We start from the raw sequence: 16,837 nt of genomic DNA on the forward strand, positions 1-16,837 counted from the left end.
ATTGATCTTTGCTTTGTGCGTAGCAGATCATGTTCTCAGACACTCAACAATCTAAACCAGAGGTGGGCAAACTAAGGCCCGCGGGCCACATCCCGCCCATGGGACCGTCCTGCCCGGACCCTGAGCTCCAGGCCCAGGAGGATAGCTCCTGCCCTGCTGTTCCCCCTCTCCCCGCAGCCTCAGCGCGCTGCCAGCACTCTGGACGGCAGGGCTGCGCGCTCATGCAGGGCAGCGCGGCAAGCCTCTAGCCAGGCGACATGGCTCCCAGACATGCTGCTCTGAGCGGCATGGTAAGGGGGCCTGAGTCGGGGGTTGGATAAGGATCAGGGAGTTCCGGGGGGCAGACAGTGGGCGGTTGGATGGGATTGGAGGTTCGGGGGATGGCGGTCGGGGGACGGGGAACGGGGGGCAGTTGGATAGGGCAGAGATTCTGGGGGGGGGCAGTCAGGGGACGGGGAGCGGGGGGAGGGTTCAGATTGGGGGTAGAGGCCCGGTGGGCTGTTAGGGGCGGGGGTTCTGGGACGGAGTGGTCAGGGGACAAGGAGCGGGCCGGGGTTGGACGGGGGAGGGTTCTGAGGGGGGCAGTCAGGGGGCTGGAAGTGGAAGGAGGTGGATAGGGGGCGGGGGCCAGGCTGTTTGGGGAGGCACAGCCTTCCCTACCCGGCCCTCCATACAGTTTCGCACCCTGATGTGGCCCTCGGGCCAAAAAGTTTGCGCACCCCTGATCTAAACGCACTGAATTATCTTCATTAAGTGTTGTGTTAATGGCCATTCCAATGGTTTTGAGATATGTATCATAATGGGAAAATATGGAAGGCATGTTCTGTTGTAGCATATATACCAAAGTGATAAATAGTTTGAAGAAGAAAAAATTGCCTTCTAAAAATAGAGAAAAATCCTTTTACCGGCCACATGCAATATTCAAAAGGACAAAATATGTCTAATATCTGTAGTTGTTCCCTTCGATAATTTTTTTGGATTTTTACTTCTCTATCAAAAATTCCTTCCCCAGTACCTCATGTTTTTTCCTCTGCTTGTTCTCAACCCTCTTGGTAAAGTGTGAAAGCAGCTGGAGCACCTAAAAGGGTTTGCAGAACAGGTTTTGACCTCTGCAGATTTTAATCTATTGTGAAACTGTAACATTTTCAATTTTAAGAGGCTACTATCCTCAAAGTGCCATCTGTTGGGAATTCTCTGTAAATGGGTAATTTAAAATTATTTTAAATTAATTAGATAGCGTTTGAGCTAAATATTTTGTTTTAAGCAAGATTTGTTAAACTGAATGAATCATGTGTTTTGATTTTTTTTAAAAAATTACTTAAAAGTAATTTCATGTTATTTACTGGCCTGAATCCTCTAGTCATTTTTTGTGGATATACAATGACATTTTCCTGTTCAAAAAACACAAACAACTTTCCTGTTGCTGTGTGGGCTCATATAGGGGAAATTGACTGTCTAGTCAGTTTCACTGTTGCTTCTTTATAAAGAGCTGTTACACAACATGAACAAACTGAAAAGGATATTTTATTTAAAATTGTATAGTATAAATGTTATAATTGTAATGTTTATTTCGGAAAGTGGTCTCTGTAATACAAATGAGGGCAAGGTCAGTAGCTGGGTTCTTCAGTACACTTGAGGTGATATCTTGGCCATCTTGAAGTCAGTAGAAGTTTTGCTATGGATTTCAATGAGGCCAGGACTTCACTGTTGGTGTTTTTATTACTTTTGGCCTTGAGATTCTAATACAAGCTCTTTGAGGTATGTGCTTTTTTGTGTTTGTAAAGTACCTAACACACTTTTGGATGCAACACAGTTAATCGCACCAGAGTTGTATACGCAGGACCTATTAATTCCACATGTTGTGACCTGATTCTTCTGTGTGTACCATCAAAAATCACATTGACCTTTTTGCTGCCATATCACAGCATAAGCACTCTAACCCAGAAATTAGCAATGCTGAAAGAACTGGAGGTTAGTAATGGACAGCAAGTCCACTATTAACATCCTGTTCTTTCAGTATAGCTAATTTCTAGGATCCTGCCTGCCATTAAATATGTTTTGGGAATTTTCCCCCCAAATATATGAGCTAATATTCTTCCAACAGATTTTCATTTTTCTTTTCTGCTAGTGTTTCTAATCTTTCCAGGTACCCTTGCATTATTTCTCTGTCATCGTTGGTGTTGCCAAAACTTGCCAATTTTGTATCATCTACAGATTTCATGAATGTGCTGATTATTCAGTCTTATAGGTTATTAATAAAGAGATGGACTAAGAATAAACATAAATTAAATGTTTGTTCAGCTTGTGTATTTATTTTGATCATGTAACTAACCATTTTGAACCATTGTTTCTCATTTCATGTACCATGTAAAGTGAAGTGAATGCAGCTGTAAGGATGATAAGGCTGTAACCTTTTGAGCTGCATGGATTAAATTTTAAATTTCTCTCAGCCAGAAAATTGACTATTAACTTGCAGTTGTTCTGCTACAGTAATTATACAAAATTCTGGTGTACACTGTAGCCATATTCCCAGAGTACCACTTAATGTGATTATCAGTATTCAACAATTGGTTTTTTTGTATGTTAATTATGTTTGTTTAAAATATTTCACCCAGAATGCTCTTGAGATGCAGAACTCATTTACAAGAATATCCTCAGGACAGGCAGACCTGAAATCATTGTTACTCAAAAAAGCCAAACAAACAATGTTATATAATCCAGTCATTATAAAATAAATTGCATAGATTACGATAAACAGAAGGAACCAAACCACCCAAAATGAACTATTTCATGTCATTGTATAAAAGCATCTAACTTTTCACTGTTTTAAATGTTTCTCCTTGTTAAGCAATCTGGGACACATCGCCTCTAGACATTACATACCATCAGCCCTGTCCTCTAGTGACACAGCCTTCAGATATGGCAGATGTAAAACAGCTGCTCTTAGATATCTCTGCATCATGTGTTTTTGCCAATATTTCGTTGTAAACAGGAAATACTTAATGTGTTACTTTTTGTCTCAAAAGGCATATTGGTATCTAACACAGGCAAACATAAAATCTGAATCCACCTATTGTGACCTTGTTACAATACTGCAATAGAACTGATCACAAGGGATACAGTGATGCTACCAGTTACCATCCTGTCATTTTTCAGAGTAACAGCCGTGTTAGTCTGTATTCGTAAAAAGAAAAAAGAAAAGGAGTACTTGTGGCACCTTAGAGACTAACCAGTTTATTTGAGCATGAGCTTTCGTGAGCTACAGCTCACTTCATCGGATGCATAGCATATTGTGGAAACTGCAGAAGACATTATATACACACAGAGACCATGAAACAAAACTTCCTCCCACCCCACTGTCCTGCTCGTAACAGCTTATCTAAATTGATCATCAAGGAGGGCCATTTCCAGCACAATTTTGTCATTTTGCTCCTTATGTCCACATTATGGGCTTAGGTCTCTCAGTGGCACCTCTTCACATCAGTGATTGCAGCTTCAGGCCTGTGCAGGACTAATAACCATGCTGTCACTCGCTAGTTTTACCTGCCTGTGGCAAACCCTGGAGTAGCCTTCTCTTAGCAGACATTCATTGGATTATCCCCCATACACATAGCCCTCCCCTCAATAAAATTAACTATGGTGGTTGCTTGTGAAATAAAATAGAATTTTAATACTAACTAAATTACCACCAGAAAAAAACTTGCAGATAAGATAACAACTGCTTTGATCCAGATCCTGGGTAAGTTTGATAAAGGTATTATATTAACATAGTTACATAAGAAATGAGAGAAAGCAATACTGCTTCAGCACCCATAATAGAGAATCTGTTCCACCCAGCTGCTGCTCTTGTCAGTCATGCCACCTTTAAATTGGTGTGTGTTAAGATCCACATGAAACTCTGCTAGTATTAGTTCAATCCCCTGAAATATAGGGTAATCTTTTGATCTTTAGGTCATATAATCAATGCTAAAATTTCCCATTTGATCCACAGCACATACTCATTATTCATTAATATGTACCATTCTTGATCATTGTTTTCTAAAAGGTGTAAGATGCTTGGCCTAATTTACCCAGATACTGTAATTCTGGTCTATTTTAGAGAGGGTCTTTGATAAAGCATTGTGGTAATTGAAACTTTGTTTGAGAAAATTTACTTACCCACTATCTGGGCTTCCAAGATTGAAACCAGTTCGATCTAATGTTTACTTTCAATTACTCTCATCCGATGGGAATTATGGCCAAGATTTGAAACAATTACTAGTGACTCTGTTGCCTTAGCTTTTGCATGTCTAAATTGAGCCACTTTGGAAGGGCTTCTGAAAATGAAGCCCTTTCAAGATTCATCAAGTTCTGTCCCAAAAGTCACTTTTAAAAATATCTTGACTGATGAACCTTTGTATAGTTTTCATTTAAAACTCTCCTGCGGTTGTAAAGAATGCAAATTCAGTAAGTATTCTTTCAGTGTTTCCTTTTACTTTTTTCTATTAGTAAGATGTTCCTAGTACTATGAATGTTCCTCACTATAACTATTGAGGATTCCTGCTCATAACAGTAAAAAGTTTTTTAAAAGGCCCATGGTAACATCTTCCATAAAAATAGACTTCCTCTCTAGTTAACATATGGATATTTAATTAGAAAGGTCTTTAGTCTGTTTCTTTGCCAGAATTACAAATGTGAGTTATCAATACCTTTGCAATAAGTGATTGCTCAGAACACCAAAATTTGGATGGGTCTATCATGCTAAAAATCTTATGCAGAAAACCTTCCTTAATTATATAACTATAGACAAAATTTTAAAAATCTCGTTTTTCACACTTTGTGTTGCAGTTTGCTATGTTCAGACAAAGAAATTGTCATGATCTGTCGTTCACGTTTTGGTTCTCGTGTTGCTGTGATTTAGGTTTCCAGCATTTCAGATGGAATGTCTCAGTTAGAAAAGTAGTCATGAAGTTTTTTAATTTCATAAAAATATTTCTCTACATATTAGTTTTTGTACCCCTCTGTTGTTTGTCCTTAGCTTCCCCAGTCTCTCTTTGTTAGTTTCTTTTTAACAGGTGTAATAATGGAAATATTTCTTGTTCTGTTTTAACCAGTTTGGCAATACCTGCTACTGCAACTCAGTCCTACAGGCACTTTATTTTTGTCGTCCGTTTCGGGAAAAAGTTTTGGCATACAAGGTCCAGCCCCGGAAGAAGGAAAGCCTCCTTACGTGCCTCTCTGATCTCTTCAACAGCATTGCCACACAAAAGAAGAAGGTGGGGGTCATCCCACCCAAGAAATTTATTTCCCGGTTGAGGAAAGAAAATGGTAAATTAATAACTGAAGTACCTGATCAAATTTCAATATTAGGATATTAGGCTGCTCATTTTTAAGTAACCTGAGCTCTTTTCAAGTGTATCTAGGGACTGACATTTAGCAAGTTTTACTAACTGGATTTTAAAAGGTTCATGCCCCAATTTATGTGGTACGAATTTTCACTACTTGTGTAGTATAAAGAGTGTGTAGATGGTCCCTGTAAAGTATCTTTATTTTAGGTGGGTTTTCCATCTGGTTTAGTGATTCCATCCTGATGTCGGCCAATCACACAGCGGGTAGGGAGCTTTTGATGCCCTGGCTATTCTGTGCCAGTATAGAGGTCTGTAACAAGCCATTACAACTTAGAGCATCACTGGCAATGCTTTAAGTTGTACCATGAACTGGGTACACACATAGAGAGGGCCAGATTAGGGAAGCTCAGAGGTGGCTTAAAGTCACTCTCACCCTCTCTTTCTCTGCTGTATTCAGGGCAAGAAAAAAGTAATGGGTAATCAGTTTCTCTCTTTGTATTGGGAATCCAGTGGTTATTTCCCAGGACTAGTTGTGAAGAGCCTTTGTGCATGTTAATTTACAATCTCTGATTTGGCTTGAAAAGATATCACTGATTTACTGTTATAGGATTTTTTTCATTTTCCTCGTGAGGTAAGATATTCGACTTCATGTACCAGTGGTCCCTTGCAGCACATCTGAACTTACTCATCTTACCCTCACTCCCCAAAACAATCTATGAAGCCAATTTTACATGTTTGCCAGGCCAGCCGCCCTTAACTTAAGGAGCTTAATTAATTTTTAGAAGGCTGCCTTCTAAAAGAGAGAGTAACCTGAAGTCCAAAACATCTGTTGCTAGAACTACATAAAACTACATAATTACAGCTCTGTTCTGTATAGCATCTTTAACATAGTGTATACTGAAATGATTTAGAGAGTTAAATACTGTTAACTAATAGCAGTGGCTAAAAGAATGTAAAAAGTATAGAAAAGAACATGCAGTGCTTCACAAGAGCAGAGTGGCCTTATAAAGTTTGTGCTTTAACAATAGCGTTGTTGTTATGCTCTTTCATTCTTCCCAATCTTTTCCGTTTCCTTTCCAGAGTTATTTGATAATTATATGCAGCAAGATGCACATGAATTTCTAAACTACCTACTAAACACTATTGCTGACTTACTACAAGAAGAGAAAAAACAGGAGAAACAGAATGGCAAACTCCAGAATGGCAGTATTGAGAGTGAGGAAGGAGACAAGACTGATCTGACATGGGTCCATGAAATCTTCCAGGGAACACTAACCAACGAAACCAGATGTCTTAACTGTGAAGCTGTATGTTGAAAAACAAAACATCTCTTTATTTGATTTTAAAAGGCACTGGGCCATTTTCCCTAGTTCTAAACAATTTTTTTCATTTATTAGGGTAGATGAAATTGAACATTTTCTGATTAAAAATTGAACCTAACCTATTTTATGACTGTATTAGCTGTCCATTCAAACTAATGCTCATGAAGGTATGTTTCTTAGTAAAAGTGCAGGGTCCTTTCCTTCCCTCTCCCCATTTCCACCAAAGCAGTTTGCACCTGGCTGGTATGAGCCGCCTTTTTGTCCTGTTGTAATTTCTTGTGACGGTCATTGTGTATGTTGTGTTTCCACAAGAGTTCCTCACCATTTACTTACAATAGTTAAATTTGCAGTGGTGCTGTAGCCATGTTGGTGTCAGGATGTTAGAGGCTAGGTAGGTGTGGTAATATCTTTTATTGGACCAACTTCTGTTGGTGAAAGAGAGAAGCTTTTGAGCTACACAAACCTCTTCTTCAAGTCTGGGAAAGGTACTCATGAATTTGTGTTTTAACCACGTGTTTTCAAGTCAAAAGATTACATTTCTTGTTGTTAATCCATAATTACTGTGTTGAGAATGAAGGAGGGAGCAGAAAGACTGAAACTGAAAGAACCACTTTTGGGCTGGGAATTTGTACTTAGCTATGTAATCATTGGTTTAACAGTATTTCAAACAAATGAAAGCCCCATTGGGAGGAAAAGAAAAATTAGTATAATATTGGATAGCAACATTTTTTCAAATAGCTCCAAATACTAGTCAGCATTTTAAATCTAAATTATTGTTATGCTCTAAAAAGGGACTTCTAAAAAATGGCACCAAATGGGGCTCTTTCTGAGGGATTTTGAGACTAAATGTGATTGGCTCACAAGTCAAAAGATTGTTTTCCTAATGGCCAGGCCTTATCACTCACCCCAGCATCTGAAAATCCAGCTCTTTCTGTCTCTCATATCCTGAAGAGTGAAATATGGCAGATAATTGTATTGCTGTACAAAGTAGAATAGAATCCATTTAAAGCCTGTCTAGCCGTCTGAGTGCCGTCAGTGGCAAAAACTTGGTTTTTCAGTAAAATAGGCAGATATGACTTGCAGGCACACGGGGAAGTTGTTGTACAAGGAGGTTCTTTTTTTACATAGTCTCTTTTTGGACTGTAACTACACTTCAGATTGTTACAGTATTTCTTGAGTAGTGCAGGAAAGGGCCTCTTACTGCATTTATACATTCATCAAATTCTGAAGCTTCCTACTTGCAATCACATCTGTACCATTTCAGGGACTTGAAGCAATTCTAAACCTGCCAGATTCCAAGCTGCAATGAAGTATTTTTTTTTTTTTTTAAGGTTAGTAGCAAAGATGAGGACTTCCTGGACCTATCGGTTGATGTGGAACAAAATACATCAATTACACACTGCCTAAGGTAAATGAAAAGGAATCTGGTTGAAAGAAACACATCTGCACACATTCTGAATGGAGTGGCTACTTAGGTATTCAGTTGTGCAGCAGTTTAGGACCCAAGCTTACCGTAAACTAATAAATTCTGCTCAAGATCCTGTTATACAGAAAGTCTACCAAAACTATAAGAATTATCCATTTAATTGTGTCTTCTAAGGCTGTTAATGCTACATCATGTGTTCAGAGTTTCTCAAAACTAAGTATTCCTGTTTGTTTTCAAAACATTTTTACTTTGTCATCCTGCTGCTGCATTTTGCTGAAATGCTCCTGCTCTTTGCCAAAGAATGCTTGAGCTTCTGAGGGCAGGCAACAGGGCATTCTTGTTGAACAGCTCTCTCCTTTAGAATTCACTCTCTGATAGCCTGTCAAAGCCCAAGCTTATCAACCCAGCACTTTGCAAGATGCATCCATTGGACCCAGCTTTTTAATAGCTGATAATGGCACTAATGATGAGTGAGTTGGGGGGTGCTTATGTGCTTTTGTGGGCAAATTATGGCCAGTGTTAATGAGTTTTAATGTTTGTACATGTCCCCAGATATCACACAATAGGTGTGAACTAGATAATTGTACAACCAAAACCCATGACAGCCTATACTGCTGTGTACTCTACCCCTTGGTCTGACTGATGATCAGATACTGGCCAGTTCATGTTCTGAAGGGAGCCATATCCAAATTTCCTCGGCTGGAATCTTAGATCCCACAACATGAGACTGGGACAAGTTTATGCTCAAGTTTATTTATGCTCAAATAAATTGGTTAGTCTCTAAGGTGCCACAAGTACTCCTTTTCTTTTTGCGAATACAGACTAACACGGCTTTGAAACTTGTTTAAGAGAGAAATCTTCATCTGGGGTATATTTCTTTTCTGTGATAGCAGCAGGATAGTAAAGTGTTAAGTAGAGGTTTTGACTAAGGTTCCCACGTGTTTGTAATTCTTTTTTTTTTTTTTTGCTCTCAACTTCCACAGGGGGTTCAGTAATACTGAGACTTTATGCAGTGAATATAAATATTACTGTGAGCAGTGTCGCAGTAAACAGGAAGCACAGAAGAGGTAAGGTTAGGATATGCTGGAAAATGTTAATGTTCTCTCTTGGTGGGGACATATGTTAGTGTAAATTTTAGAGCTGTTGATTAATCACAGTTAACTCATGTGATTAACTCAAAAAAATGAATTGCGATTTAAAAAATTAATCACAATCGTACTGTTAAACAATAGAATACCAATTGAAATTTATTAAATATTTTTGGATGTTTTTCTCATTTTTAAATATATTGATTTCTATTACAACATAGCATACAAAGTGAACAGTGCTTACTTTATATTATTTTGATTACAAATATTTGCACTGTAAAAATGATATACAAAAGAAATCTTATTTTTCAGTTCACCTCATACAAGTACTGAAGTGCAATCTCTTTATCGTGAAAGTGTAACTTACAAAAGTAGATTTTTTTTTGTTATATAACTGCACTCAAAAACAAAACAGTGTAAAACTTTAGAGCCTACAAATCCACTCAGTCCTACTTCTTGTTCAGCCAATCGCTAAAAAAAAACAAATTTATTTACATTTATGGGAGATACTGCTGCCTGCTTCTTATTTACCTGAAGGTGAGAACAGGCAAATTTTTGCATGGCATTGCACTTTTGTAGCAGGTGGTTGCAAGGTATTTACGTGCCAGATATTCTAAACATTCGTATGCCCCTTCATGCTTCGGCCACCATTCCAGAGGACATGCTTCCATGCTGATGACGCTCATTAAAAAAATACATTCATTAAATTTGAATTGAATCAAATTGAATCAAAAATCTGAACTCCTTGAGGGAGAATTGTATGTCTCCTGTTCTGTTTTACCCACATTCTGCCATATATTTCATGTTATAGCAGTCTCGGATGATGACCCAGCACATGTTCGTCTTAAGAACACTTTCACAGCAGATTTGACAAAACACAAAGAAGGTACCAACGTGTTATTTCTAAAAATAGCTACAGCACTTGACCCAAGGTTTAAGAATCTGAATGCCATCCAAAATATGAGAGAGACGAGGTGTGGAGCATGCTTTCAGAAGTCTTAAAAGAGCAACACTCTGATGTGGAAACTACAGAACCCAAACCTCCAAAAAAGAAAATCAGCCTTCTACTGGTGGCATCTGACTCAGATGATGAAAACGAAAATGCATCAGTCCGGTCTGCTTTGAATCGAGTTATCGAGCAGAACCTGTCATTAGCATGGACACATGTCCTCTGGAATGGTGGTTGAAGCATGAAGGGACATAAGAATCTTTAGCGCATCTGGCATGTAAATATCTTGCGATGCTGGCTACAACAGTGCCATGCGAATGCCTGTTCTCACTTTCAAGTGACGTAAACAAGAAGCGGACAGCATTATCTCCTGCAAATTGTCACCAAACTTGTTTGAGTGATTGGCTGAAGTAGGACTGAGTGGACTTGTAGGCGCTAAAGCAGGGGTGGGCAAACTACGGCCTGGGGGCCGCATCTGGCCCTCCAGACATTTTAATCCGGCCCTCGAGCTCCTGTTGAGGAGCAGGGTCCGGAGCTTGCCCTGCTCCAGCAGGGGAGCGGGGTTGGAGGCTTGCCTCGCTCCACGCGGCTCCCAGAAGCAGCAGCATGTCCCCACTCCGGCTCCTACGCGTAGGGGCAGCCAGGGGGTTCCGCACGCTGCCCCTGCCCCAAGCGCCACCCCCTCAACTCCCATTGGCCGGGAACCACATGGGTCGGTGGGCCAATGGGAGCTGCAGGGGTGGTGCCTGCAGACGGGGCGGCATGCAGAATTGTGCCTCCATGTAGGAGCCAGAGTGGGAACATGCTGCTGCTTCTGGGAGTTGCTTGAGGTAAACACACCCTAGAGCCTGCACCCCTGACCCCCTCCCATGCCCCAACCCGATGCCCCACCCCTGATTCCCCTCCTGCCCTCCCAACACCTCGGTCCCAGCACGGAGCACCCTCCTGCTCCCCCAAACCCTCATCCTCAGCCCCACCCCAGAGCCCTCACCCCCCCCATCCCAACCCCAGCCTAGAGACCCCTCCCGCACCCTGAACTCCTCATTTCTGGACACACCCCAGAGCCCACACCCCCAGCCAGAGCCCTCACCCCCTCCTGCACCCCAAGTCCCAATTTCGTGAGCAATCATGGCCCACCATACAATTTCTGTACCCAGATATGGCCCTCGGGCCAAAAAGTTTGCCCACCCCGCTCTAAAGTTTTTGCATTGTTTTATTTTTGAATGCAGTTATTTTTTTGTACATAATTCTACATTTCTAAGCTCAACTTTCATGATAAAAAGATTGCACTATACTACTTGCATAAGGTGAATTCAAAAATACTGTTTTTGTTTTTTTACAGTGCAAATATTTGTAATCAAAAATAAATATAAAGTGAGCACTGTACACTTTGTACTCTGTACTCTGTGTTGTAATTGAAACCAATATATTTTAAAATGTAGAAAACATCCAAAAATATTTAAATAAATGGTATTCTATTGTTTAGCAGCGCAATTAATCACGCAATTGCAGTTTTTTTTAAATCGTGTGATTAATCGTGTTTAATTTTTTTAATCGCTTGACAGCCCCAGTAAATTTACAATATTAATCCAATGGCAATTCTTTGAAACAACAGAATAACTGACATTCTAGGTGGGGAAATGGCAGGGAAAATATAAATTCAGAGCAGCTCCTACAATCAGAGGAGATCCCAAACGGTCAGTTTCGCATTCGTCCCCTAAAGAACTACCAGACATCACTCCTTTTTCCCTGTTAGTTGTAATCAGTTTGACGCCTCCAGAACATTTTCCCCTTCAGCCACAGATGTTGTAGAAAATCTATTTTTTTCATTTCGTAGTTAATAGAAGCCAGGCCTGAAGGACAGAGGTTTATTCCATTTTTCACTTTCCCTGATATGATGAAAGCTGATTTGTTCAGCATAGGCAAGCAGCTGTCTTGCATGTGGATGTCAGTTGTGCTATAAATCTTTCCCACTTGTACCAAAATGCTTGTATAAAAAGCAGCTCTTCACAAATCATCTTCATTAAAACTGAATTTCCGATTAAACTTTTTTTAATCGTTTAAACACAAATTCTAATTATTTTCTTTTAAAAGGTTTATCTAATGTAAGGGGTATTTTCTAATGTGATGTTCTATGTTTAATATATTTTATGGTCCAGAATGAGAGTGAAGAAGTTGCCCATGATTCTAGCTCTGCACTTAAAAAGGTTCAAATACATGGACCAGCTGCATCGATACACCAAACTCTCCTACCGTGTAGTCTTTCCCTTGGAGCTTCGGCTCTTTAATACTTCAGGAGATGCTACAAACCCTGACAGAATGTATGACCTTGTGGCTGTAGTAGTTCACTGTGGCAGGTATGTCTCCAATGCTTTCTGAGTTTTACACGAGTTTCCATGAAAATGCATCCAGTGAAGTGAGCTGTAGCTCACGAAAGCTTATGCTCAATAAATTGGTTAGTCTCTAAGGTGCCACAAGTACTCCTTTTCTTTTTGCGAATACAGACTAACAGGGCTGCTACTCTGAAACCCGATCCATGAAAATTAACTCACCTGGTCATTCATGTACATTTGAATACCACTGCAGCAGCTGACAATGTAGAACAATCTCAGCAACATCTAAGCTAATTAACTGAAGGAATAAAAAGGTTTTTACATGTTTTTACATTTAAACATTTTTTTTAAAATATTTTCAGCCTATTTTTCTATTCAGTGTGCACAGGCTCAGCCTTGCTCTTTTTATGTAGCTTTAAAACATGCTAAAGCTTCCAGGAAAGCTAAATGAAATAAAGCAATTCTTGGAATAACTAAGTTCTCAAAATAGAATCAGTTTGTATGTTGCGACTTGCTAGATCATTAAATTTTTTTTAAAAATGCTGGTGCCACCAAGTGGTTAGATTGCATACTGCTTTTTAAATCAGCTGCACAGATTTGATCCAGCATGATTAAAACCGAATTAAAATAATTGAAAAACAAATATTTTTTATAAAAAACTTGATGCAAATAGAAAAGCCATTGCAAACACTGCATTATATAAGAAAAGATAAAATGTTACTCACAGAAGTCAAAAATGGGATATGTTTACACTATGTTGAGACTGTACTAGCATAGCTAGGCCGGGATAGCCCTGTAGAGTAGACACAGCCTACACCAACAGAAGAGGTTTTTCTGTTGGTGTAGGGACACCTCTGCGAACAAAGCTAGCTACGTCAAAAGAAGACTATTTGGGTCAACATAACTGTGTGTATGCTGGGGGTTATGTCAGTATAGATATGTCGGTTGAGGTATGGTTTTTTACAACCCTGAAGCTATGCTGATGATATGCTTCAGATTAGACCAGGCTTTAGAATGGGATGGTCGGGGATTATGTGTTCTTTGTTTTTTTGGAGTGGGGGGTAAATCTTAACTAGTTGGAAATCTAGCGTAAGGTCTATAGAATATTTCCAAAGGATCAGTGTCAAAATTAGAGAGCCAGCAAAACCGACACATGCCGGTATCTGCTGAATTTATTTATGCTGTCTGTGCTGTACATGGTTCAGAGATTGTGATATAGTTCTGAAATACATTTTCATACAACATACTGATGATGTAAAAAAAAAAGGATCCTATCCTGCAAACTTTCTCTTGTGAGTCTGCAAGGCTGGTTCCTAGGTTTGCTATCTGTGACACACATTCCAATAAGCATAAATACAGCTTTCAGTAATGATATATAGAAATGGCAGTTAGTGTGACTTTGCCTTATTGAAGGGGTCACCAGTTGTGCTCTAGAGCTGCTGTTTTGTAAACACTGGCTTTTTTAGGAGTTCCACAGCTCTATTGTAAACTTGTATCAGGCTGGAACTTAACATATCAGGATAGACCAGGTACAAATTTATTTTCTATATATTTTAGATCTTTTAAAACATCTGTTTAAAATATTTTGCTTTGATAACTTCACTTTAATTTACACATTCATTCTAAAGCAGAAGTTGTTAATCCAGTAAGTTCATAACACTGAATGGGGCTACAGAATCACTTTCCCCATACACAGTAAAGTCCTTTAAGAAAACTATGTTATTTTATGTTTGTGTTATTCTGATCCTAAATTAAACACAAAATAAAGCCAGAAAAAGTGAGAATTTAGTTTCTTGTTTTATCCTTAACTTGCTCCCTCACTGTCTGAGGTCAGCAGTTGGTGGCTTACCTAGTGCTAATGTATATTATTACACTCCAAAAATTCCTTGTCCCAATCTACTTCCTTTGCAACCCTTACCCATCTGATCTGGCTCTTGTCCCTGCTGCATTCGGATCTGGCAGCTTCCTCCACCACACTTCCAACCGGAGAGTACTGAGAGCACACACGAGAGGGCCTCTCTGCACTCGGTTCTGGTGATAGTGCCACAACAACAGGAAGCAGCAATGGCACAGAAAGTCTAGCTGAGTGCCTGCAGCTCTGGTCTGAAGCATGCTCAGTACAGATGGAATCTTCAGAGAACGTAGCTGTCAAACTCTAATGTGTCTCTAACAAGCACAAACTAAGATTTTTTTCCCCCAAAGGTTTGTAACTTGGCTGATGTGAGCATTTTTTCATGAGAATCGCAAATGGCACATTCCTGTTTCTAAATATCAAATCCTTGCTCCAGAGCAGAGACCCTAAAGGTTCTCACCCAAACCATTGTATGGAACCATTTTTGATGAAATTTTATTTTCTTTATTTTTAAGTAAATCTGAGGTAGATACCCAGCGTGTTAAGGTTTTGGCAAACTGTTAAGGTTGGGCAAAGTTATAGGCAATTGAAAATAAGGTCTTACACTGGAAAGTATTGGTGAACCTTAACTGTAGGTGGCATTATCAGCTCCACCTATAATAGCTTGAGTTATTTACAAATGTTTCATTTTTCATATGTAGGCATCAGTGTAATAAATCTTTGACATTTTTCCTGACAGCGGTCCAAACCGTGGACATTATATCACCATAGTGAAGAGCCATGGCTTTTGGTTGCTGTTTGACGACGACATTGTAGAGGTAGGTGTACAGATTGCTTTTATGTTGTGAAAACAATATTGACAGTACCATTTTCCAGCTAAGTGCAGGGATCCTATTTCAGTATCTAGGAATTCATTTTGCATCCATGAAAGATTTGTAACAAAATCTGTGTATGGGGCATCCTCATCAAGTTCTGAGTAGATTTGTGTATATATAATTGACTTGTAGAACCGTGCTCAACTGAGGGGCTGCATTAGTCACTTGGCAGAAGACTGAGGATGACATCTATTTGGTACAACCACAACTGTCCTGTTAAGAATGTAAAACACCAGGGTATTTTTTCCCATATCTCAGGCTCTCTCTTGAGACCAGTTTGCTTTCTAGAGTCAACGGCTTGATCCTAAATATTTCTGATCGCTGTAGCTCAACACTAAATTCAACACCCATTCATCTTCTTTTGTACGTTAAGAGTATGTGAAAGGAAGGATTCTTGATTTTTGCCGCAGACAGGTAGCAAGAACTGTGGAAAGAGTTAGAAAATCAGAGACTTGTGAGCACATGGGTAGGTAGCTACTGAAGATATCCATAGGATTTTTGATCTTTAGCAGAGTATTTAGATATACTTTAGCTAAAATAAACTTATTTTGTACTCCACAAAATATTTTGCCTATAAATGTTTTGCGTATGTATCTAAAATATATACACACATGTGGTAGCATTTTGTTGCATATCCCATTGAGCTGTATTGTAAAAACATGAAGGTTTATCTCTTGGCCTTTTTTAGATCACTCCTTAAAATAAGTCCAAACTCTGATTAGTAATAGCACCGAGGTAATCCCTTTAAAAACATGTATGGTTTTTAAAGAGGCCATAAAATAGCCATGTTGTTTTATATTCTTTGTCAACATCTTCCATGTCAGATTTGCTCATTTTATGGGCCAAAGCAAAATTTCTCTGTCTGAAAACACTGATGGCAATAGTACTGAACCATGAGTAAGAACAGAATACAGTTTAATCTCTTGCATGTGTGCTGGCTTGGTCTAGAATCATAGAATCATAGAATATCAGGGTTGGAAGGGACCCCAGAAGGTCATCTAGTCCAACCCCCTGCTCGAAGCAGGACCAATTCCCAGTTAAATCATCCCAGCCAGGGCTTTGTCAAGCCTGACCTTAAAAACCTCTAAGGAAGGAGATTCTACCACCTCCCTAGGTAACGCATTCCAGTGTTTCACCACCCTCTTAGTGAAAAAGTTTTTCCTAATATCCAATCTAAACCTCCCCCATTGCAACTTGAGACCATTACTCCTCGTTCTGTCATCTGCTACCATTGAGAACAGTCTAGAGCCATCCTCTTTGGAACCCCCTTTCAGGTAGTTGAAAGCAGCTATCAAATCCCCCCTCATTCTTCTCTTCTGCAGACTAAACAATCCCAGCTCCCTCAGCCTCTCCTCATAAGTCATGTGCTCTAGACCCCTAATCATTTTTGTTGCCCTTCGCTGGACTCTCTCCAATTTATCCACATCCTTCTTGTTGTGTGGGGCCCAAAACTGGACACAGTACTCCAGATGAGGCCTCACCAGTGTCGAATAGAGGGGAACGATCACGTCCCTCGATCTGCTCGCTATGCCCCTACTTATACATCCCAAAATGCCATTGGCCTTCTTGGCAACAAGGGCAAACTGCTGACTCATATCCAGCTTCTCGTCCACTGTCACCCCTAGGTCCTTTTCCGCAGAACTGCTGCCTAGCCATTCGGTCCCT

General features: G+C 39.7%; 1 protein-coding gene across 5 annotated transcripts in view; it reads left to right on the top strand.

Moving 5' to 3' along the window:
• The window catches only part of LOC141993116 (ubiquitin carboxyl-terminal hydrolase 12-like), a 78,130-nt gene that overhangs the window by 16,882 nt on the left and 44,411 nt on the right, over positions 1–16,837 (top strand). For 4 of the 5 annotated variants that reach the window (XM_074962426.1, XM_074962427.1, XM_074962428.1 and 1 more), the window contains exons 3-8: positions 5,094–5,307; positions 6,408–6,634; positions 7,981–8,057; positions 9,059–9,142; positions 12,272–12,469; positions 15,037–15,115. In XM_074962426.1, coding sequence (XP_074818527.1) covers positions 5,094–5,307; positions 6,408–6,634; positions 7,981–8,057; positions 9,059–9,142; positions 12,272–12,469; positions 15,037–15,115 — 879 coding nt within the window. The remainder of the gene's footprint in view (positions 1–5,093; positions 5,308–6,407; positions 6,635–7,980; positions 8,058–9,058; positions 9,143–12,271; positions 12,470–15,036; positions 15,116–16,837) is intronic. The other variant, XM_074962429.1, reaches the window with a different exon arrangement.

The sequence above is a fragment of the Natator depressus genome, chromosome 9 (assembly GCF_965152275.1).
Source record: "Natator depressus isolate rNatDep1 chromosome 9, rNatDep2.hap1, whole genome shotgun sequence".
Classification (NCBI taxonomy): domain Eukaryota; kingdom Metazoa; phylum Chordata; order Testudines; family Cheloniidae; genus Natator; species Natator depressus.